The sequence below is a fragment of the Balaenoptera musculus genome, chromosome 2 (assembly GCF_009873245.2).
Source record: "Balaenoptera musculus isolate JJ_BM4_2016_0621 chromosome 2, mBalMus1.pri.v3, whole genome shotgun sequence".
In the NCBI taxonomy this organism is placed as follows: Eukaryota; Metazoa; Chordata; class Mammalia; order Artiodactyla; family Balaenopteridae; genus Balaenoptera; species Balaenoptera musculus.
The window spans coordinates 68,948,633-68,973,116 of NC_045786.1; the positions used below are offsets into that span (position 1 = coordinate 68,948,633).

At 52.0% G+C, this 24,484-nt stretch overlaps 1 protein-coding gene across 5 annotated transcripts in view; it reads left to right on the forward strand.

Moving 5' to 3' along the window:
• Positions 1 to 24,484, forward strand: part of LOC118890977 (cartilage intermediate layer protein) — a 34,465-nt gene that overhangs the window by 5,424 nt on the left and 4,557 nt on the right. Inside the window, exons 2-9 of one of the 5 annotated variants that reach the window (XM_036844464.1) lie at positions 8,203 to 8,546; positions 16,835 to 17,005; positions 18,893 to 18,985; positions 20,003 to 20,272; positions 21,536 to 21,718; positions 22,115 to 22,429; positions 23,195 to 23,303; positions 23,987 to 24,144. In XM_036844464.1, the coding sequence (XP_036700359.1) occupies positions 16,927 to 17,005; positions 18,893 to 18,985; positions 20,003 to 20,272; positions 21,536 to 21,718; positions 22,115 to 22,429; positions 23,195 to 23,303; positions 23,987 to 24,144 (1,207 nt within the window). In that variant the 5' untranslated portion in view covers positions 8,203 to 8,546; positions 16,835 to 16,926. Of the gene's footprint in view, positions 1 to 8,202; positions 8,547 to 14,897; positions 14,976 to 16,834; positions 18,986 to 20,002; positions 20,273 to 21,535; positions 21,719 to 22,114; positions 22,430 to 23,194; positions 23,304 to 23,986; positions 24,145 to 24,484 lie in introns of those variants that run through there. The other 4 variants (XM_036844465.1, XM_036844466.1, XM_036844462.1 and 1 more) reach the window with 4 other exon arrangements.

The following is a 24,484-nucleotide window of genomic DNA, read 5'->3' on the forward strand; positions in this document are numbered from 1 at the left end:
TGTTTTATGGGGATCTGTTTATGGGTTCATCTCCCTATCTAGGGGGTAAGTTCCTCAAAGTTAAGGACTGTGCTTCATTCTTTTCTGTACCCCCAGCACCTATTTCAGGGCTTGGTACATAGTAGAAACTAAAAATATTTGTAGGATGAATGAATGAATACCAGTAATTTGTGGTGGAGACAGGGCTTAAAACAGTTTTTCTGGCTTTGAAGACTGCATTTTCCACCTAGATACCAGGGGCTGGGGGTAGGCTTGTTTGGGATGAAAGTTTTTTCCAGCTCGGTAATCCCCTGTTCCCTATGGCCTTGCTGAGGCTGTTGATGATTCTGTAGAGTCCACAGCCCAGCCCAAGCATCCTAGAGCCTCCCTGTGCCCACACTTAATGTGCCTTCAGCTGGAAAACAAACCTGGGCAGGAGAGCACTCCCTGAGGTGGTGGTCATGGTCTCTGCTCTTCCTGGACCCTCCTCTGGTGGCCCCAGTCTGGTAACTAAGCTGTCCGTTCCTCCTTCCTGACTTTTGTGCTGGGCCCCCGCACCACGCTCCTGTACCTCCCTCCCTCTCCTTCCCTCCCTCTGGCCAGGAGCCTGGGACCCCAGCTGTGAGTCAACCCCAGAACAGGGTGTCCAGCCTCTTCTTCCCATGGCCGAAGTCGCCCACGGGGGCTCTAGCTCTCTAACCCCCCGCCTGGTCGCTGCCCCTTTGAGAACCTGTGGTCCGGGGAGGCTGAGGGCTCCAGTCTCTGCTGGGGAAACTGGACTCTGGCTGAAGCCCCCAGGCAGGGGCTGCGCTGCCCCGGAGAGAAGCTGTTCTCCTGCCTGTGTCCAAGGCCGGCTCTGGGGGTGAAGGCGTCCCCGGGAGAAGCGCGCTGTTCTCCACTCCGCCACCCCCGCCCCAGGCGCCCGGCTCTCCAGCTGTTTTCCTCCTCTGGGCTGTGGAACCTTCTGCAGATCCCCTCTCCTCAGGATGAGGAAAGCAGATGGCACTCTCCCCGCCAAGGCCCCCGAGTGTCCTCCCGCCTCTCCCAGCAGGCATCTGGCTCTCTGCTCGCTTCTTTCTCCCGTGGCCGCCGCCCTTCTCCGCAGTGACAGGTGACGGGAGCAGGGTGCCCCCCACCCCTAGCCTCACTCTCCGGGCTCGGGGCCTGTGTCTGGGGAGGGGAGGCTGGGTGCCCCTGGGGAGGAGCCGGCCGCCCAGCAGAGGGGACACCGGGCAGGTTGGCCGGGCCCCCGGCCTGTGGCTCAGAGGCGTCTGTCTGTGGGCAGGGCCGGCTCGGAAAGTCACGGCGCACCTGCAGGACCCCTCACCTGCCTTTTCAGAGTGCTCTCCCTGCACCCCGACGGTGGCTCTCAGGCGTCCCTGGGGTCATATTTTCAGGAAAATGGGCGTGTGGCGCCCTCGCTCATCAAGGCAGCAGCCGGCGCCTGGCAAGAGTCCGCTTAGGAGGAGCTTTCCCCTCAGAGCAGCGGTTCTCAGCTGCGAGTGCGAATCACCTGAGAGCTTTTAAAAACCCCCGATGTCCCGGCCGCACCCACACCGGTTGAATCAGCACCGCCGAGGAGGGGCGCCGCAGCATGGGCCTTAAAGCTCCCGGATGGTCCAAACGGGCGGCATTTGAGCCTCACAAGGACGCTGAAAGACAGGTACTGTCATCATCCCCACCGTACAGGCGGGGACATTGGGCTCCGAGAAGTGAAGCCACTTGCCCGGGGTCAGAGGGCAAGTGGGAGGGGTGGGACTGGAGTCCCAAACGGGAGGGGCGGGTGGCCCCCCTGCTGGCCGTGGATCTGGGCTTCCAGGGGGGCTTCGAGTGGGACCACGAGGTCTCAGGCTGGCCCAGGAGCCTGGGCCTCGGGCTGGCTCAAGAGCTGGCCCTGTCTCCCCACAAATGCGAGACATTTCTGCCACCTCCTTCTCCAAAGCGCTGGGCTGGGCCTCCTCCAAGCCCCAGAACGCGGTGGGTCACTTCCACTCACCCAGCCAGGTCCTCTCACTGGAACAGTGTGCCCTTTGGTGATGGGGAGGATGCATTTTTGAGGTGAAATATTGTATAACAGCCAGGAACGGAAAATATTAAAAGCCCACAGGCGCCAGCAAGGTTCACAACAGGGCCAGAAAGTTCAGAAAAAAGGAGGAAGGCTCCCTGAAGTGGAGGCCATGGGGTGGGGCGGGATCAGCTCGACCACCCACACCCTGGATCCCAGGCTGCCTCCGTCTTCAGGGTTAGTGGGAGCCTTGCCTGGGCCACAGGAAGGTCCCAGGGTGGTGACCCCAGGCGGAAAGCCCCATAGGTGTATTAGGTTTGGTCTACCCTGCATGGCAGAGGGCATGGTGGGCATAGGGGAGTGGGGCCAATGAGGGTGGAATATCTTACTGAGAACATGTGAGGCCGGGCCGGCCAGGTTCTGAAGGTTCCAGGTGCTGGGATGCTGAGGAGGTGAGACACGGTCCCTGTCCTGTAGGGGTTTCACCATAGAGAGCGGGCAGGCAAGGAAACAGACAATGTCAATAGAATGTGATAAATGCTCTGCTGGAGGGTTACACAGGGCACAGGGTTTGTAGGAGGCAGGAGAGGGGTAGCTCAGCCCCAGGCTACCAGGAAGGGCTCCTAGAGGATGTGGTACCTGGCTGAGTCTTGCTACAAATAGATATTCAAAGAATGTTCACAAAGCTGGAGTGGGGGTACATGCCCTTAGAAGCCTATCTCTTGAGTGTTTGGAAAAGAGACACAGAGACATAAGCAAATGGACCCATTTTCCCCATGGGGGCCCCTGCCATCTCTCCCTTTCCCTCTGCCCATCACATACACACTAAGGTACAGACACACTTGTAGTCACAAACAGTTACATATAAACACATACACATGTACAAGGTAGTGGAGAATGTACTAGCATTCTTCTCGGTGAGAGAGCTGTCCCTGTAAAAGTTTTTTTTTTTTTTTAGAAATTCACGTTCTTTTATTTATTTATTTATGACTGTGTTGAGTCTTCGTTTCTGTGCGAGGGCTTTCTCTAGTTGCGGCAAGTGGGGACCACTCTTCATCGCGGTGCGCGGACCTCTCACCATCGCGGCCTCTCTTGTTGCGGAGCACAGGCTCCAGACGCGCAGGCTCAGTAATTGTGGCTCACGGGCCCAGTTGCTCCGTGGCATGTGGGATCCTCCCAGACCAGGGCTCGAACCCGTGTCCCCTGCATTGGCAGGCAGATTCTCAACCACTGCGCCACCAGGGAAGCCCCAGTTTTGTTTTTTTTTTTTAATTAATTTATTTATTTATTTTTACTTTTGGCTGTGTTGGGTCTTTGTTTCTGTGCGAGGGCTTTCTCTAGTTGCGGCAAGCGGGGGCCACTCTTCATCGCGGTACGTGGGCCTCTCACTATCGCGGCCTCTCTTGTTGCGGAGCACAGGCTCCAGACGCGCAGGCTCAGTAGTTGTGGCTCACGGGCTTAGTTGCTCCGCAGCACGTGGGATCTTCCCAGAGCAGGGCTCGAACCAGTGTCCCCTGCATTGGCAGGCAGATTCTCAACCACTGCGCCACCAGGGAAGCCCCCCTGTAAAAGTTTTAATAAGAACTGGAGGTAGGAGATGAGGCCCCAATAGCTGGAGATCTGTAGGGACAGGGCATCAGAGGCTGGGAGAGCTGCTCTGTTGAAAACAGTTAGAAGGGTCGGGAGGGAGGGGTAAGGAGCAGTGGTGGAAGAGGAAGAGGAAGAGGAGGGAGCTCTAGGGCCCATCTGATCCTCTCATTTATCGTGGAGGAAACTGGGGTCCAGAGAGGTAAAGTGAAATGCTTAAGGTCACATTGTACTTGGGGGTCAGAGCTGGCTGTGGGCACACAGGCGTCACAACATGCCCAGTCGGGCTCACAGGCTCCCACACAGCCACTCGTAGTGCACACTCACAGAGCAGGCACACAACCTAGGCTGCCGTTATTCCCACCTGAAGCTGCTCAGATCCCTCATTAAGCTGGAGCAGCTGAGTCAGCCTGCCTGTCCGTGTCCCTCTCCCACTTCAGGCCTTGAGGATCATGAGGCCCGTAGTGGGAAGTGGAACATTCGGGAACCTGGGGTCAGGCTGCCTGTGGGTCTGCTCTGAGCATCCCCTGGAGGCTCCCTCAAGCAGGGCAGGCCGTTCACCCCTAGAACTGACTCAGAGCTGCCCAGGTGTCAGGAGTCATGGCTGGGCCTGCATCCTCAAGGGAGGATGTCTCAGTGTCTCAGGGCAGAGCCAGAAGCCTCACCAGACCCAGAACTGGGACTGTAGTCCCCTAGCTTCACATCTCAGTGAGATGCCAGGGGGCCTGCTGGAGGCCTAGATGCGGAACAGGAGACCTGCTCCACCGTGGCTCTGCCCCTCCCTCCATGAATGGCCTTGGGTAAGTCCCTTACCCCCTCGGGATCTATGAATTTATGACATTGAGCCAGGTGCTGGGGACACAGAGATAAGGCATGGGCCTTGCCCTTCAGGAGCTCACAGTCAATTGAAAGAAGACAGCATTTCCAGGTGAAGCAAAGAGCTCTTCAACTCAGGGTGGGGCTAAGTGGGAAATGATGGGGCTGGGGCAGCTCAGAGGTGGGGAGTGGTGTGGGCTATAGGGCTCAGGGCATGTGTCTGCCTGTTTTGGGTAGGAGGATAAACTCCCATATTGTGCATGTAACCCTAATGCTGCCACCACACCCCAGATCCCCATCTAGCTGTAACTGCAGACCCACTGCTCCCTACTTAGGGAAGCACTGTTACTCTGGTGTTTGGCTGACAGTGGCCACTGATTGGCTTAGGCTGAGCATCTGACCTAAACCCAGTCCATCCACCCACTGGCAGGTGACTGGTGAAGTGGGCTTCTTGGGAATCGTTCCACCCAATAGGGGTGGAGATGGCAACTAGCTGAGCCAATCAGAATGGCTCCTGGTGGAATTTGAACTAAGAAAGTGCAGGAGATGGACCCATGAGGAGCAAGAGGCAGGCAGAGCTACCATACAGAGAGAAGCAGATACCCCACAGGAGAAACACCAGGCAGCCTGAGGGGCTGAGACAGGGGCCTGCCTCAGCCCAGCTGTCTTTACAACAAGCCTCCATTTTTTTTCAGAATGGCCTGAGTGAGTCACCATTCTTGTTCCCTAAAGTGCATAACCAGCTAAGGAGCCCCCTCATCTCCCTGGCGTTCCAGAGAGCAGCCAACTCTCTCCTCCATCCTGTATGAGGCCACTGTGAGGATATGGAAAGATCAGAGGACAGGAAATTAGGAGACCTGGCCTGGGTTCAAGCCTGACTCAAGTTCCTAAGCATCCGCAAGAGCCAGGCCTTGGCAGAAGCCTGGTACACCTTGCACAGTGTGCTTTCTCCTTCACTGGTTATGACCAGGCTCAAATGAAAATGACAGATGAAAGCAGCCAGAAAGGTAAAGGTAGCTGCTGCCTACTGAGGGCATTCTTCCGCTGTTTGATGGAAGCTGATTAGTTGGGTGTAGAGGATTCAGAACCTCTCTGTTCAAGGGGCCTCTAGGGAGATCTGAGAGTCATCGGAGAGGAGGGGCAGTTCTGGATCCAGCAACGTGCTTGACAGTCTTAGCAGTCTCCTCGGGCAGTTCTCAGTAGACCCGTGTCTGAGTCCTGGGGAGAGCAGAAGGGCTGTAAGTAAAAGCTAAAAGAGCTGTTCCACTGAAAAGTCTGTCTTATTTGGGCATAAGCAGTCCTGTTTTGGGATCAGGCAAGAGAGGCATTTGTTCCTGCTATGCTACTGACTTTTGTGCATGGAGAAGGCTCTAGGGTGCTGGCATCAATGCTTTGAAGAGCCACAGTGTTAAAAAAAAAGGGGGGGTTGGTCAATGGAGAACCATTCCTTTCAACAAATAGTGCAGAAACAATTGTACATCCACATGCAAAAAAGGAAGCTTGACTCACACACTTTACACCATGTGCAAAAACTAGTTAAAAATGAATCATAGACCTAAAGGTAAAACCTAAAACTCCTAGAGAAAACATAGGAGAAAATCTTTGTGACTGTTGGTTAGGTAAAAATTTCTTAGATCCAACACCAAAAGCACAAATTTATAAAATAAAAAATTGATACATTGGATTTCATCAAAATTAAGAGCTTCTGCTCTTCAAAAGACACTGTTAAGAAAATGAAAAGACAAGCTACAGACTGGGAAAAAGTATTTTCAAAACATATCTGATAGGGACTTCCCTGGTGGTCCAGTGGTTAAGATTCTGTGTTTCCACTGCACGGGGCCTGGGTTTGATCCCTGGTTGGGGAACTAAGATTCCACATGCCTTGTGGCCAAAAAGTAAAAAACAAAAACAAACAATAAACCCCCCATATCTGATAAAGGACTTGTATCTAGAATATATAAAGTACACTCAGATTTCAGTAATGAGAAAACAAATAACCTAATTACAAATGGGCAAAATATTTGAACAGGCACTTCATCAAAGAAGACAGAGAAATGGCAAATAAGAGTATGAAAAGCTGGGGGCTTCCCTGGTGGCACAGTGGTTAAGAATCCTCCTGCCAATGCAGGGGACACGGGTTCGAGCCCTGGTCCGGGAAGATCCCACATGCCATGGAGCAGCTAAGCCTGTGCACCACAACTACTGAGCCTGTGCTCTAGAGCCCATGAGCCACAACTACTGAGCCCGCGTGCCACAACTACTGAAGCCCGCGCGCCTAGAGCCCGGGCTCTAGAGAACCCACCACAGTGAGAAGCCACGCACCACAACGAAGAGTAGCCCCCACTCGCTGCAACCAGAGAAGAGCCCATGTGCAGCAACGAAGACCCAACACAGCCAAAAATAAAATAAATAAAATAAATAAATATATTTTTTAAAAAAAGTATGAAAAGCTGCTCAACATCATTGGTTACCAGGGAAAAGCAAATTAAAACAAGACACACTACACAACCATGGGAAAGGCTTAAAAACGGTCAAACATGAAACTTTAACAGTATCAAGTGTTGATGAGAATGCTGAGCAGCTGGAACTCTCATGTTGCTGGTTGGAAAGTAAATGGAAAAATCACTCTGGGAAACAGTTTGACAGTTTCTTGTAAAGTTAAACATACACTTCACATATAACCCAACAATCGCACTCCTAGATATTTACCCAAAAGAAATGAAAAACATGTTTACACAAGAACCTGTACATAAATATCCATAGCGAAAATGTAGTTGCTAAAAACTGGAGACAACCCAAATGTCCTTCAACTGGTGAACAGACAAAGAAACTGTGGCACATCCATACAATAGAATACTACTCAGCGGTAAAAAGGAATGAACTATTGACACATGCAACAACATGGATGATTATACTAAGTGAAAGAAGGCAGACTTAAAAGGCTCTTACCAGGGACTTCCCTGGTGGTCCAGGGGTTAAGAATCCGCCTTCCAATGCAGGGGATGCGGGTTCGATCCCTGGTTAGGGAACTAAGATCCCACATGCCGCGGGGCAACTAAGCCTGTGCACTGCAACAGAGCCCATGCACCACAACTAGAGAGAAGCCGGTGCACCACAGTGAAGATCCTGCACGCCACAACCAAGACCAGACGCAGCCAAATAAATAAATATTTTTTAAAAAAATGCTCATACCAAAGGATTCCACTTATAGGACATTCTTGAAAATGCAAAATGACAGGGAAAGAGAACAGATCAGTGGTGGTCAGCAGCTGGGGATGGGGGAGAGGGCTGACTGCAAAGGGAGCTTCTGAGGTGATAGAAATATTTTGTATCTTGATGGTGATGGTGGTTATAAGATAGTTTGCATTTGTCAAAAATCATAGAACTTTCCACTCAAAAGGGTGACTTCTACAGAATGAAAATTATGCTTCAATTTTTAAAAATGGGAAGTGGGATTCAAATTTCTTCTTCCCTTTCTTTGCCTTCCCTGTCACTGGCCAACATTCTGTCCTCAAAGCTCTTGTTCTCCTGGGGGGAAAAGTGCCCCAATTCAGCCACCCTGAACACTGCTTTGCTTCTGGGAACAAAAAGCCAACCCACTAAGAATGGTCTGTGCAGGCCCATGTCTGTTTCTCTTCCTCTGTCCCACCCTGTCTGGCTAAGCCTGCTCACCAAGGCCTTTCTAACCTCCATTTCCCCGTCCCTGCCTGCTCACCCGGGCCATCTGGAGTCCCACATCTTTATGGCCCAGGCGTTGTGTGGGTGAAAGATTCTGCTTGGAAAGAGGGAGGCTCCTTACACTTAACTTTCCACAGCTCTAGCCCATTAAACGTCCACGGGTCCCAGGAATGCACAGCCAGAGAGGACAACTACCTGGCATCCGCCTCGCCTCACCCCTGACTGATGCCACCCCCATCACTACTGCAGGCTCTTCTGGGCTGCCAGCAAGCATCATGGTCAGAGCTGAAGCCGTACCACAACCAGAGCCACCTGGGGCCTCTCAGGGGAGTCATGAAAAGAGGCCTCGGGTCATGGGAAGCAAGCAGCAGAGTCTGGTAGATGCTTCGGGGCAAGCCTGATGAACCACCAGGGCAAACACATCCCACTGAGTGTGACTAGTCCAGGAGGGGAGTGTGAACACTCTTGCGATGACTCCCTGGTAAGTGTGCACCCAGTAATCCTGTACAAAACCATGAATGTGGGTGTCCCTGAGAAACAGCAGGGCACCGTGGGGACACTAAGATGTAAACTCAAGGCTGTGACCATGGTGAGTCACCACAGGGACAGTGAGGTGACCTTTTTTTTTAAGCTTGAAGAACATTCTGTGATGACCACAGTGAGCACACTATGCAAGGTGGAGGGCTCTACCTGACGTGTCTTGGGAGATCTGCCAGACCATGGCCCATTCTCAGGGAATCTGCTCCCACCTACAACCTGTGCGGAGTAAGCACACCCTTACAAGACCAGGTGCTGACCGGCAGGCGGCAGTGTGTGCAGCAACCCGTGTGGCTTACATAGTTCTGAAGGTTTCTTTGTTTTTCTTCCATTTTCCAAGCTGGAGTTGTTATTATAGTTGCTCAGCTTTGCTCAACTCTTCTGGAATGTGTTGATATGGTTACAGGGTGAGGGGAAGTCATACATGGGTAGGTTTGCAGCAGAACAAAGGGAGTGTAAATGCTGAGGTTGACAGCTGTTAAAGTGGTCTCTTGATATCAGGATTCAACTACTGGTATCAAGGTTAGTAGTTAGACATTTCGGGTTGACTCCTACTAGGAAAGGGAGTGGTTGTGGTTGTGGTTGTGTTTTAGGTGGGTACGTGTCACTTTTTACTTCCTAGCATCCGTTCTTCCTACTTCTGGGGACAGCACCACAATTTTCCTTTGAGAAAAATCAGTCCATGTGATTCCAGTGGGATGATCTACCCCTACCTCTGAAGGTGGGCTAATCAGAGCTTTCCACCCACATGGTTACAGGAACTGGGTCAGGAATGGGCCAATGAGAGCCTTTCCCAGGACTTCTGCTGGAAGCCGCATGCTTTTTCCATTGCAGATTTGAGATGTGCTAGAAGGGAGTCTGGAGCTTCTGGAAGATAATACATGGGAATGGCATCTGTTCCAGTTACTGTTGCTGTGTAACAAACTACCCCAAGTCTTAGTGGCTTAAATGATAATCATTTTATCATATCCCCTGAATTCTGTAGGTCAGGATTTCATGTAGGGCTTGACTGGGCCATTCTGCTTTTTATGACTTTGATTGAGGCCACTCAGTGGCATCCATCTGGTAAATGAGCTGGTCTGTCCTAGAGGGTACAAGACAGCTACACTCACATGACTGGTGATGTGAGGGCTGGAAGGCTGGGCTCAGCTGGGACTACCCACCAGAACACCTACACCAGGCCTCTCTGATTTGGTGGTCTCTGGGTAGTTAGCTGGCTTTCCCCAGAGCAAGCATCCCAAGTGGAAGCTGCATGACCTTTTCTGACCTAGCCTTAGAAGTTCACCTCATTCTTGGTTACAAGCAAGTCATAGCCCAGCTCAGATTCAAGGGGAAGGAAATTAGATTCTACCTCTTCTTTTTTTTTCATTTGTAGAGTATAAGACAGAGTGTCTTACAACCTCTTTTTTTTTTTTTTTTTTACAACCTCTTTTTTTTTAACATCTTTATTGGAGTATAATTGCTTTACAATGGTGTGTTAGTTTCTGCTTTATAACAAAGTGAATCAGTTATACATATACATATGTTCCCATATCTCTTCCCTCTTGCGTCTCCCTCCCTCCCACCCTCCCTATCCCACCCCACCTCTTGATGGCAGAGTAGGGCAGTCACCTTGTACAAGAACATGCGCAATGGGACCTATCATTGCAGCCAACTTGGGAAAATACATACTGTGCTACTGCCTCCTTGGGAAAAAAGCCATCTCAGAGGAAGCAGTTGAGAAATGGAAAGAGAGCAGTCCTGATGATATTGTTTGAGTCCCTGGATCCAATTTTTCCCAGGACTTCAGTTATAACAACCATCAGTTTCCTTTCCTGCATAATCCAATCTGAGTTATGCTTTTGTCTCTTGCAACTGAAAGATGTTTTACTCTTAGCGTGTATATCAGTTATCTATTTTTTTTTTTTTTTAATTTATTTATCAGTAATAGTGGCTCACGGGCTTAGTTGCTCCGTGGCATGTGGGATCTTCCCAGACCAGGGCCCGAACCCGTGTCTCCTGCATTGGCAGGCAGATTCTCAACCACTGCGCCACCAGGGAAGCCCTCAGTTATCTATTACAGTACAACAAATCATCCCAAAACTCAGTGGCTTACAACAATGATTATTATTTCTCACGATTCTATGGGTGGCTAGACCATTTCTCTGCTGGTCTTACCTGGCTCACTTATGCAACTGCTGAGGTGGAAAATTCAAGATGGCCTCATTCACATGTCTGGCTGTTGGCTGGGGGCCTCAGTTCTCCTTCATGTGGTCTCTTATCCTCTAGGAGGATAGATTGACTTCTTTATATGGTGGTCTCAGGACTGTGTTCCTGGGGAGTGAAGGCGGCAAAGTCTCTTGAGTGTCATTTCTGTCATTCCTTTGTTCAAAGCAAGTGACAAAGCCAGCCCAGGTCAAAGGTGAGTAAAGAGACTCCACCTCATAACGGGAGAGTTGCAAAGAACTTGTGGCCATATTTAACCCACCACAGTACGATAGATAGCTGGATCATGTTAGATGGGGACATTTTTGAAATTAGTGTATGTATGGGAAGCAGGGTGTATGTGCCAGGCAGGCAGAGCCAGAGTGTTCTAGTATGTTCTCGCTGAGGAGCATATGGCTGGAGTGTCATTTCCATGGTGGCTCCTCTGAGCTGAGGGCACCCCATGACAAGGTCTACACTAGGTCACCGGTTCCCAGGGGCAACTCTGAGTTGAAGACCTACTGTGTCTGAGTGACTTCACCTCTCTGAGCCTCAGTTTTCCCTCTATAAAATGGGTGTGGTCATCCCTGCCTCACAGATCAACTGTGAGGCTGAAGATGAGATGATGACCATGAATGTGCCTTGTATATTACAGGATGGTGAACATTATCATCTGAGACCCGAGAAGGAATAGTCAAGGTGGGCCTAGGTGGTCAGAGAGGGCAGGAGGGAGGAGACTGAGATGGGCCTTCGAAAGGTGGGGGACATTCACATGGGAGGGGAGGAAGGGCTGTATTTCAAGATGGGAAGCTGAGGAATAAAACTAAAAAGGCATTGGGTTGGAACAGTGACAGACTGTATCTAGGACAGGGAGGAGAACAACAGGGTCAGAGAGCGAGCTCTCCCACTCCCGTAGACTCTGGGTGTCTAGGCTCCCATACATACTGGGTCAGCAGCCCCTGAGGGTTACTCAGAGCTACAGTCAAGTCTTCCAGTCCCCAGGGATCATTAGTGGCTTGTCCCTACCCAGGCCTGCAAAGCCTCCTCAGGCCGCAGGGAGGCAATGATGGGAGCATGGGAGAGGTGGTCAGAGAGCATGTTAGAGACACAGCACCTTCCTCTGGAGCCACCAGCATCATGTCAGACCCCTCCCAGTGTTCCCAAGCTCCTTTCCCCTCAGCAGGGTGGGGACCCCTGGCCTTAGGCTTGGGTCACAGTTGGCCTGGCTAAACTTGGCTCCAAGCCCCTCAGTCCCCTGGATAGGGGTGGGAGTGACTGATGGGTTTCAGTGTGTTCCAAGCCGGGGCTTGGAGCTGTAGCAGACTAGCCTGGCCTGCAGAGGCCCCAGGTGGCCACTCATGGCTGGTGCTGACCCATCTGGGCCAGGCCCTGGACAGTCCAGATCTGTGGCCGCCTCCCAAGCCCTGACTATCCTAAGGTCGTGGCCAAGGAGAGCAGCAGCCTCTCCCTCAAAGGAGTCCTGGGAGCACCAGCTGGGAGCGGGCTCAGATTCCACCAATCTAGCCCTGTGTAGTTCACAGCTCAGCCCCACTTGGGGACAGGAAAGGATTCTTTGATGGGGGAGGTGGGAGGACATGAGCTAGAGGGACACAACTGGCTGGGCTGTAATCAGAACCCAGGGATTCTAGCTCATAGTCCCTCAGCCTGTGCCAACCATGACAATACCCTCCGGCCACTGGGGCAGGATAGATGGGGCCTCAGTGTGAGTTCTGGGCCAAGCAAGGACACCTAGGCAGGAATCATGGCCTAAGGAGCTCCACTTTGCCAAGCCCTCACCTTATAGGCTTCCCTCCTCCCACTACAGAAAGAGAAGAGAGGGGTGCATTTGGGAGGCTGGAGAGACCTCCTTCACATACTCTGGGGTTCCATTGAGTAGAGGGCTTGGAAAGCAGCTGATTACCCTGACCTTGACCTCTGGTCCTCTGGTTTACCTTTCCCCACCTTCCTCTCCTGTCTACCTTGCTCTCCTTATCTAGACTCTGTGGTCAGGTAGCTTCTCTGGCCTCCCTCCTGACCTCTGGTGAGATTCTTTGGAGCTGTCATTTCTTCTTTTCTCTCCTTTCTGCAGTGTTTGTTGTCAGCGTCTTATCAAATCTTGTAAGAGCTGGTGGGGGACTCAGAGCTCACTCAGTCCAAACTCCTGTTACACAGGTGGGGACACTGAGGTCCAGGGTCACTTGGGTCATTGCTTGTCCAAGATCACACATCAAAATTAGCAACAGAGCCAGCACTAGGCTTTTGACTCCCAAGTTGCTGTTTTTCTCCTGTTATTTGATCAGGCTATTGTGGTTCAGCCTTTGTCTGTCCATGGACCAGCAGAGTTCTCAGGGGCTTCACTCAGTTCAGAATTTGCCTTCACTTAGTTCAGGCTAAAGCTGCTTCATGTCTTGGCTCTGATAATAATTGGACCAGACTGGGTCTACTACAGGATCTATGGACCAAAAGCTGGGGGCCAGGAGGGAGACCAGGCTCCAACAGAAAAAGCAAACCAGCTCTGTGCCCCAGATCTGCTTAGGGGCTGTCCCTGCTCAACATCCTTCCTCCACCATCCTCCTCTCCCCCAACAGCTCCTGTCCAAGATGATGCTCAGAGAAACAGAGCTCCTAAACCCTTGTTTGTACACACACACACACACACACACACACACACACACACACACACACATTCACATAGAGAGAAAGACACAGACATACACACATACAGCATATACACAGGCACAGACACACACAACCACACACGCACAGCTCTCTGGATAAGAGTGTGCACGGCTACACTGTGGGATCATTTCCATACAAGGCTCTTTCCTCTGAATGCATGGACACATCTCCTCCCTATGGCCTCCCAGTGCCCAGCCTGGAGCCTGCCCCCAAACAGGCGCTCAGTGAGGGTGTGTGGAAAGAGTGAGCTGACACTGGTGTGGAGGGCCACATGGGCCAGGCCTCCATCTCCAGGCCCTGCATGAGGCAGAAAGCCCAGCCCAGGCCAGATGAGCCTGAGACATGAGGCAGGCCTTGGAAGCTCCTGCTGTCTCCCTGGCTCACCCCTCCCCATCTTCTGCCTCCACCTGGTACTCTCTCCTTGTGTGGTCTGTTAACCAGCCGCATCAAAATCACCTGGGAGCTTGTTAGAAATGCAAAGTCTCTGGCCTCACCTCAGACCTACTGAACTAGAGAGTCTGGGTGAGGGGCCCAGCATCTGTGTTTTAACAAGCCCTCCAGGGGATTCTAATGCACGCTGAAATTACAGAACTGCTGCCTGTGACGACAGGCAAACTCATGCTGCAGGGGAGGCGGGTGAAGTCTGGAAACACAAGCATCTGCCTGTGCCACCTATGGGTAAGGCTGCTGTTCACTGCTGGTGGCACCCATACCCAAAGTCAGACACACACACACACACGCACACACACACGCACATATGAGCATCTGGCAGGATCTCAGAGAAGCCACATGCAGGAGCTCCTCTCGGGTCCAGTGGGTATAGGCAGGTACCCAAATTGAAGCAGGCAAAGGTAAGGAAGAACTACTCTCATCCTGTGCCCCACCATTCCTCTGTCCCTTGTCCCCTCTGAGGTTCCCTAAGTGCTCCCTCAGAAGCCACAGAAGCTGAGTAGTTGCCCAACTCAGACCAAGCTCCCCCAGCTGAGAGGCCAGGTGATCTGTGGCCCTAAGAGAGCTTGGGGTATGTGCTAAGGCCAGCAAAGTTCTTTCTCTGCATAGGTGGTCCAGGGCCAGGGCCAGGGCCATGCGAGGGATCAGCAAGCAAAGCTTAGGCAAGAGCATCCCACCTCCTGAGCTATGAAATGCTGCTCACATGTAGAATTGCCCTTGGCCGCTTCCCAGGCTGCTCAGTGCCCAACAGCCTCCCCACCCATCCCTCTGCTCTGGCCTATGGAGCCCCAGGCAGCTGCCCACCTGGCCCATCCCCAGGCCCTGCAGCCTCTCCCTCTGAGGATCTGGAAGCGAAATCCGGGCCCCTGGAGTCTGCAGGGGATGTGGGGAGGGGTGGGGAAGGCCGAGCTTCCTCAGGCTTGGATCTGGTTTCGCGGCCGCTTCCCGTGGTGCATTGCCACAGGCTGAGCCACCAGCTGTGCTATATAAGGCCCAGTGGCTGGACTGCTGGGGAGAGGAAGACTTGGACTCCCCAGCTGAGGAGTCCCGCTCAGGACACGGTGAGCCCCACTCCTACTCTCCTCAGCCCATCCCTGCACCCCACTGCCTGGCTCAGCTATTCCTGATCACCCCTTATCTCCCCCAGAGAAGACTCCCCTTTCTGCTTTGGAGTTCTCTCCTTTCTCCCATTGACCCAAGGTCTTTTCCCTCCCCCACCTGAGGATAGGGGCCCTCAGAGGGTCCCAGTCAGGATCTCTGTACCTCTGGGCGCTCTGCTTTTTTCCTGCGGTCAGCCAGTCTTCTTTATCCGAGAGTTCTGGGACCCGTGGGATAGGGAGCCTCACCAGCAGAGCATATGCTGAAGAAACTTCCACGGGCTGCCAGATGGGAAATGGTTTTTCCACAAGGTGCCTCAGGCCATTTCGGCTTCCCAGACGGTTGCGGAGCAGTTCCAGACTGAACGCTGTGCAAGCCCACGGAGCGCTCAGCCCTCTACTCAGAGCCTGGGAGCTTGGGATGAGACACACAAGAGCTGGAGACCTCGGGGACACCCGTGCTCTGTCCTCTGGGCTGAGAAACGGGTGGTGGTGGAGTTAGTGGGCTTAGAGCTGGATGGTCTGCAGCATGGGATTGGTCTGTTCTTCTGGGACAACAAAGTGCTATTTTTTTAAAAATACATTTATTTATTTGCGGGGTTTTTGTGTTCTTTTTTTGGCTGTGTTGGGTCTTCATTGCTGCACGTGGGCTTTCTCTAGTTGTGGTGAGTGGGGGCTACTCTTCGTTGCAGTGCGTGGGCTTCTCATTGTCATGGCTTCTCTTGTTGCGGAGCACGGGCTCTAGGCGCACGGGCTTCAGTAGTTGTGGCACGTGGGCTCAGTAGTTGTGGCTTAAGGGCTCTAGAGAGCTGGCTCTGTAGTTGTGGCGCATGGGCTTAGTTGCTCCGCGGCATGTGGGATCTTCCCGGGCCAGGGCTTGAACCCGTGTCCTTTGCATTGGCAGGTGGATTCTTAACCACTGCGCCTCCAGGAAAGTCCCAACAAAGTGCTTTTGAATCTTTTTTTCCAGAAAGGAGGAATCTCCCTTTTCTCACCACACCCTGGACTTTGGAGGTTGAAGGGAATCACTTTTGAATTTCCAGGCACTGGTCCGATTCTGGGTTGGCCAGAGCTCTGCGGAGAGAGAAAATTGAGCGGGAGCCTGGGCCGCTCCCCCTGCATCCTTGCCCTATTTCCAGGCCTGCTCTCCTCTCCCTGTAACCCACGCTCAGCAGTTACTGGGGGGCCCTAGCCTCTCCCAGTGCGTCCCCTCTGCTCTCCCTCAGCAGGCTCTGGCTGTGTAACTCCCAGCCACGCCCCAAACAAACAGGCCAGAAATGTGTTCCAGCCGCAGCCAGTGCACATCTGGGAATGTGTTCATGGAGGTGGTGTGTCTAAAGCATCTGCACCCTTCAGCTGGCCTGCCCTGTGAGGCGCCACCGTAGTCGGGGCAGGGGCTGCATAGCCTTAATATGTAGGCCTGTTGTGTGAGAGTGGGAGCCCCACCAAAGGGTAGCAAAACATGCCCCCAAGCCCGGGTCTGGGAAGTGATTAATGAGTCACCCAGAGGCTGCCGCGGGTGAGCCCAGGCCCCTCCTCATTGGCAAGGAAACTTCTCACCCCTACTGTCCCTTGTGTCCTATCTCGATGTGGGGACCCTGGCACCTGGACCCGGGGTTTGAATCCAGGTCTGCCTCATGTGAACTCAGAGTCTGACTCTCTGCATCTTGCAAGCTGCCCAGATTTGCAATTTGGGCAGGTGTCACTCTCACAAGACTTCATTCTGTCCACCTTTCACCCTTGATAGTTCAAGAAATAGTTCTGCTCAAGCCCTAAGAGGTGACTCAGAGAAGTGGAACCTGACAAGCTTTGTTTCTTTGCAGGTCACTGATCTGAGAAACTTCTCAGGGGATCACGTTCCAGGAACAATCCGACTCTGTGAAGGAGCCCTCACTCAACTCCTGCCACGTTCCCCATGGGACCTGGAGGAAAGATGGTGGTGATCAAGGCCTGCATGTTCTTCTTCTTGGTCCTAGAGGTCACCTCTCTGTTGGGTACAGGCTAAGTATCTACTGTCTCTCTAATTCCCCACTTGTCATAATGAAGTCACTATGGTCTGGGACCCAACTCTGCATCTGCCTAAAGCCACAGCAGTGGCACTAAGACCTGAGGCTGGTTTGTCTATTTATTCATAATTTATACCCTGCTTGTTTTCCTAAAGGATTTGAGATAAGTTCCAATATTAAAACTCACAGAACAGACTCTTTTAAGTGAGGAGCAGGGTAAGTGTCACTCAGAAGGCGGAAAAAAGATAAGAGGGTTACCACCGCCCCTGAGTGTTAAGTTTAGCTCTGAGCTTTCTGATAGCCAAAGCAAAAGGGATCACTGAGTTCTCACAGCCAGATTTTTGGTTTTAGTTTCATGAAAATTCATTTAGACCCTGTAGCCAAATTTCACAGAGACACCAGAACCCCTTCTGGTCTCCTTGTCCTCTGACCCCATTCTCTGGTGACACTGAGTTCTCAAGGGAACAGGTGGAGAGAATTTGCCTGGTGGGCTCCCCAAGGCTTCTAAGCATCAGAGCTCCCAGCACTATCCTGTATACTCTCTCCCATCTCCCCTTCCTTTCCTGATTTCTAGCCACATACTCAGGTAAAGCAAAAATATGCTCAAAATCCTCTCATAAAGCAGCGAGCACTGCAGGCTTTGTGACCACAGATGCAGGAACAAAGGCTGTCTCAGCATCTTGCCAAACCCTACATGTGCCCACCTCCTGCCTTGCTCTTTCTACCCTGACAGCTGCTGTTGGGGAAGATGATTAACATTCAGCCATCTGAGGGGAAATCAGATTAGTTTGATTAAAAGAGCTCCTATCACCCCAATTAAGCAGCAAAGAGAATACTGATTTGGCTCTCTCATGTGAGATTTAATTACCTTTCAAAGCTTTTGCAGTGCTCTGCTCTCCTTTCTCCTTTCCATTTTGGAGCCCCCAACGCAGCCTCCGGTGGCGTGGGCCTGGAGGCTCACTGCCTGTGGCCCGAGGTCCCTATACCCTTCCTCAGGCAGACTTTGCCAGCCTGGGGTCAGAAAATTAAAGGACCACTCCTCCAGTTAGGCCCTATGAGGGTGAGGGTGGATTCCCAAAGCCAAACTTTGCCAGGAGAAGGGAAATGGACATCTATTGTCCAGGTCTTGAGCTAAAAGGAGTTGCTAACACTTATTCAGCAAACATTCTGTGCTAGGCATTGTTCTAAGTGGATTTTATGAATGAGCTTATTTAATCCCTACAATCCTCTGTGATAGGAACTATTATTATCCTCACTTTATGATGAGGGGTCAGATGAGTTAAGTATCTGGCCCAAGGTCACACAGTCAGGAAGTGGCAGAGTGACTGGGGCTCACAGTCTCAATCTCCGTATACTTCAGAGATGTTTACTTTGTGTTACCTCATGGAATCCTCATGCCAACTGGACCACCATATGTGCAGTGGGAACTAATATGTCCATTTTACAGATGAGGAAAGTGAGGTTCCATTCCGCCAAGAAGAACAGGCTCAAACCCTAAAGTAGGAGCCCCAGCTGCTCAGCAGCATCCCATGGTCCCTTTCTAGAACAAGAGTGAAAAGAGAACCACCATTCGTTGACCATGCGCTGCATGCCGTGTGCCTTTACCTTCACCATCACCCTGAATATGCACCAGGACCCTATGATGTGGTCATTGTTGATGCAGCTCTATTTTATGGGGGAACAGATTTAAAGGAATAAAGCTTTTGTGAAGTCACACAGCCAGTAAGTGGCAGAGTGGGGATTTGAACCCATACCCAGTGCTTATGTTCCATCCCCCACATCACACTGCTTCCCTATGTCTTGAGAGGCTAGTAGCAGGACCCTGCTGGGCCCCTGTAACTGTTTTGGCCTCTCACTTATCCTCCTGGCCCTCAGGGAGGCAGATGATGCTCACTCAGTCGGTGAGAAGAGTCCAGCCTGGGAAGAGGACCTCAGGCATCTTTGCCAAGCCTGCTGACCCCCTGGACAGTGAGTTGTGGCTGAAGCAGGGAGTGATTGGGGGGAGGGTTTTTACTGAGCTTGCTAAGAGGATCTCTGCAGCCAGGGAACAATGTCAGGACTCCATAGAAACCCACTTTTTTTTTTTTATTTTTAATTTTCAAAAATGTTTTATTTGTAGCTACTTGGCTAATGGTCATGGTTGTAATATATATATATATATATATATATATATATATATATATATATATTTAGATATCTTTTTTTTTAACATCTTTATTGGAGTATAATTGCTTTACAATGTTGTGTTAGTTTCTGCTGTATAACAAGGACCTAGAGTCTGTCATACAGATTGAAACCCACTTTTAAAAGGCATTTGGGGACTTCCCTGGTGGTCCAGTAGTTAAGACTCCATGCTTTCCACTGCAGGGAGCGTGGGTTCCATCCCTGGTGGGGGAACTAAGATCCTGCATGCTGTGCGGTGTGGAAAAAAAAAAAAAAAAAAAAGGCATTTGGCCTACATCTCTGTCCAGCCAGAGGGACCAAGTATATAGGACAGCTCAGAATCATGAAGCTGCCTGGTAGCTTCCAGAAATGCTGTAGGGCTTGCTGGGGCCAGAGCACAGGCTGGCAGGGAGAGAGCGGGAAGATGAGGATGGAGAGATACCAGGGGCCAGCTCACCAGCACCTGAATGCCTGGTTAAGAGAGTTAAAGCCAGGAGTGATGTGGCCCAAGCCACGTGGAGAAAGCTCACCCTGACTGCAGTGTTTGGAGAGGGGTGGGGATGGGTTCGGAGGAAGCTGGAGGTAGAGACCCAGGCAGGAAGTTTCTGACATGGTACATCCAAGGCTGCTGAGAGCTTTAACAGAACCTTTGGCAGTAGGGTGTGCAGAAGTGTAAGCGATTGGAGAGATGCTGGAGAGAGAGATGCGATGAGGGCCTGAGACCAGTGAGGGACGGGTGAGGGGTATTAGGGATGACTTGCAGAGGTTGAGCTCACCTGGAGCTCCAGGGCCTGGCTCCTCTCCTACCTGGCTCTCTCTCAGGTCCTGGGGAGTGGACAACGTGGTTCAACATCGACCACCCAGGTGGGCGGGGCGACTACGAGCGGCTGGATGCCATTCACTTCTACTACGGGGACCGGGTGTGTCCTCGGCCCCTGCGGCTAGAGGCTTGGACCACCGACTGGATACCCGCAGGCAGCACTGGCCAAGTGGTCCATGGCAACCCCCTTGAGGGCTTCTGGTGCCTCAACAGGGAGCAGCGGCCTGGCCAGAACTGCTCCAATTATACCGTGCGCTTCCTCTGCCCGCCAGGTGAGCCTGACCAGTCCCCACCCGCTACCTCCCACCAGCCTCGGCAAAGGGAGAGCCAGGACCTGCGTCCGGCTACGGGAACTCTGGTTATCACACACATACACATGCTTTGACTCCATAATAACCCATTAGTGTCATGAGAACCATAATCTTCCCAGCAGTGTTCTGTGTTGATGGGTAATTTCCTTTCAATCCACTTTACTGAGTGCATGTGGCACGGTGGTGAAGACCACAGGCTCTGCGGTTGGGCTGCTTGGTTTGAATCTGGGCCTACCATCTCTACTGTGTTCCTTAGGCCAATGTTCTGAAGCTCTCTGAGCCTCAGGTTTCTCACATGTAGAACAGGGGTAATATTAGTAATCCTTCGTAGGGGTTTTTATGAGGATTAAATGAGATAATGAATGTAGAGGGCTTAATGAAGGTGAAGGTCCACTAAGTGTCAGTTTCTATGTTAGTTCTTCTGTGCCAGACACTGCTAGTTATCTACATTACTCAACCTTTACAACTGACCTGTGAGGAATCTCCATTCTGACAAGTTATTCCAGGTTCAGGGAGTTTAGGTAACTTCTTGGGACGACACAGCTGATAAATGGAATGCTGGGATTTAAACCCATGCCTGTGTTTGCAGAGCCCAAGAGTTCGTGTTCTTTCCATCCCCTCTCCCCACACTGGATAATTCAGAGCCAGCTGCAGGCCTGCCCACTTCTTGGATATGCACGCTCCCCTCCCGGGATCCTGCCAGTGAACACGGCCTGACCCTGCAGGCCCAGGAGGCAGTGGTGGTCGTCTGGAGTGGGAGCTCAGGCTGAGCAAGGTCTCCTGAGTGAGGTCCGAGGCCTCCATTCTTGTACACAGGCCTCAGACCAGAGGTGAGGAGGGTGGGCAGAGGGGGCTTGATGTCACTGAGGCCCCAGGCCCTGACTTCCCGGGGGGCTCTTCTTCAGGAGCATGGGTAAAGGGTAAGATGGTGCTATCCCTGCACCTCCTAGGACAGCGCATCAAAGTCCCAGTGCTTGGCCAACAAGTCCCTCTCAGGGCCACCCCTAGGCCATTCGGTGTTTTTGTAAAACTTAGAGACACCACTTCCTCAAGACTCTTGATGTCCATCTGTTGGAAAGATCATTGCAGGAAATAGAAATATCAGTGACATCTATGATGTAAATGGAGGCCTTGCTCTCTGAGAAAAAACAGCCTCTGGGTCAGATTTCCTGACAGAGTCCCTTTGAGAGGGAAGTCAGACCATCTGCTGATCCTGCTTTGCAGGATCCCTGCGCCAAGACACAGAGCACAGCCTCTGGAGCCCGTGGTCTCCCTGGAGCAAGTGTTCTGCTGCTTGTGGTCACCCTGGGGTCCAGACCCGAACACGCACCTGCTTGGCGGAGACGGTGTCACTGTGCAATGATGCCACCGAGCAGGGTCGGCTCTGCATGGAGCAGGCCTGTTCAGGTACTACCCCTGCTCTTGGTACTGGGCAGGCATGGGGCTGGGGCTGAAGCAGCCTAGAATAGATTAGAGGGTCAGACTGAGACAGATTCATGCATTCATTCATCAAGTATTAACTGAGCATCTATTACGTGCACCGATGGCGGATGTAGAGGATAATGTGGGAGCATAGTGCACGGTCAATTATTATAGCTTAGGGGAATTGAGGAAGGCTTCCTAGAGGAGGTGTCCTGAGCTAAGTCCTGAAGGATGAGTAGGAATTAGTCATGCAGGCTGATGAGGAAGGGTAACAAAGGCCTAAGGGGGAGAGGAAGCATATGTGAGTCCACAGGCTGGGACGTGACTGAAGGAGGGCCAGAATCCACACATGCCCTCCTCATGTGGCCCCTTCTTCCACAGCCTGTGACCTGACCTGCCCCATGGGCCAGGTGAATGCTGACTGTGACGCCTGCATGTGCCAGGACTTCGTGCTGTATGGGGCTGTCTCCCTCCCCGGGGGTGCCCCAGCCTCAGGGGCTACTGTCTACGTCCTGACCAAAACACCTAAGCTGTTGACCCAGACGGATAGCAGCGGGAGGTTCCGAGTCCCTGGCTTGTGCCCCGATGGCAAAAGCATCCTGAAGATCACAAAGGCCAAGTTTGCCCCTATCAGGCTCACAACGCCTAAGACTAGACTGAAGGCAGCCACCATCAAGGCGGAGTTCATGAGGGCAGGTACTTAACTTCTCTGGGATAGGGCTGGGGAGAAGGCTGGACTTTTAAATAAAAGGATTACAGTACTAAGAGCTGGCTTCCCAGGTTGCCCAGAGTAAAACTCAAAAATCCCCAAGTCCCAACATCATCTGCCAGACCCCCCCATTCCTTCTCTTCTCTCTTCCCCTCTCCTCTCCTATTATAGTCCCCTCCACCCACACTGAGTCACTCTACTCCTATCTGTTCCTCAAACACACGGGCACACTCCTGCCTCAGGGCCTTTGCACTTGCTATATACTCTGCTTGGAGTGTTCTTCCCCCAGATATTGGCATGGCTTGCTCCCTCAAATGTATGAGTTCTTTCCTGGTCACCTTATCTAACATAGTCAATTACAATACAGTATAACGTTTGAAGGGCATAGGGAGAGAGGCTGGGGGAATTCAGAAATGGTGCAGAATGGCCAGAAAATTCTGCTGGAGTCAGCAGAGCAGCCAGCTCTGTCTCAATGGCAGTGTTTGGGAATCTTGGCTGGTACAAGGTCCCCTTGGTTCTCCACTGCCTCACCCAGATGCTGCCCGAGAGGCCATGGGAGCAGGTTCCAGGCTGAGTAGATGGAGTGGACTCCATTCTGGACCAGCTACTTATTAGGACCATTAGAGAGGGGCTGGGTGGTGTGTGTGAAGTTGTACAATTTTAACACATGTCAAAATACCTGAGGGAGCAAGGCTCTGGAGAACCTGTCACAAAGAAAAACCCAAAACACCATGTCTCATCTTCTGTCTCAGAGACTCCATACATTGTGATGAACCCCAAGACAAAAGCACGGAGAGCTGGGCAGAGTGTGTCCCTGTGCTGTAAGGCCACGGGGAAGCCCAAACCAGACAAGTATTTCTGGTGAGTGTTCTGCCAGCTGCCTGGCCCAGTTCTCCTCTTGGAAACCAGAGCTTTCTTGCATTGGGTCTGGACTTATTAATCATGACAATAACCGATAGAATAAAGTTACAAGTAAGGCCCTGGTGCAGAGCCAGGAAACGGGCACTTACAAGTGGGGGCCAGCAGGGTTGAGGCCACCCAGACAACAAGCAAGCCCTGTTGTTGTCCTATCAAAGCTGGGGTCCCCCCAGAGCAGCTCTGGTCTTGGGGTCCTGACTCATATCCTTGGGACACAGAACCAGGTTCCCCAGCCCTAATTTCCCAGACAAGGGCAAACAAGGTCAGTGTCCCCAGTGGCTGTCCTTTACCCTTCACAAACATTTTATAGCCATTATCTTGTTTGACCCTCTCAACAATTCTGTGGAGTCAGCTAAGAATCACTGCTCCTATTTCATAGAACAGGAAGCTGAAACTCAGACGTGAAATGATTTGTCTAAGGGTCCATAGCCAGTTAGTGGTGGGGCTGAGACTCAGAATCGAGTCCCCTGACTCCCAGGCCAGTCAGTGTTCTTGAATGAGCTGAGTCAGTGGTGGTGTTGGTGTCTGCAGGGACCCGTCCACCATCTGCCTTGCTCCTGGCACTGTCCCCAAGGATACCAGCCCTCCTACTGCCCCCTCAGGCCGTCCCTCTCCATCCCTTGCAGGTACCATAACAGCACACTGTTGGACCCCTCCCTCTACAAACACGAGAGCAAGCTGGTGCTGAGGAACCTGCAGCGGGACCAGGCCGGGGAGTACTTCTGCAAGGCCCAGAGTGACGCTGGGGCTGCAAAGTCCCATGTCGCCCGGCTGACTGTCATAGGTAAGACTGTCAGGGCCCCTGGGGAACCCCTGCTACAGCACTGGGGAGCACCCCAGTGGGCATTCCTGGGCAGTAAAACCTTGGGCTTTTCTGGACTGTGCACAGTGCTGTGCTCTCTGGGACACAAAGATGGCACAGACCTCGATCCTACCCTCACAGAGCTGCCACTCCAGGACGGGTGGAGAAATAAGAGACAAGTCAGTAAAGATGGAAAAAATGTAGTTAAAACAGGAGATAAAGAGTTGTGGACTCTATAGATGAGAGACAGAGACTTTCCAGGTGGGAGTGACTATCGCTGGTTGCTTGAGGCTTAAATAGTGGTTCTCTGCCTTGGCCGCCC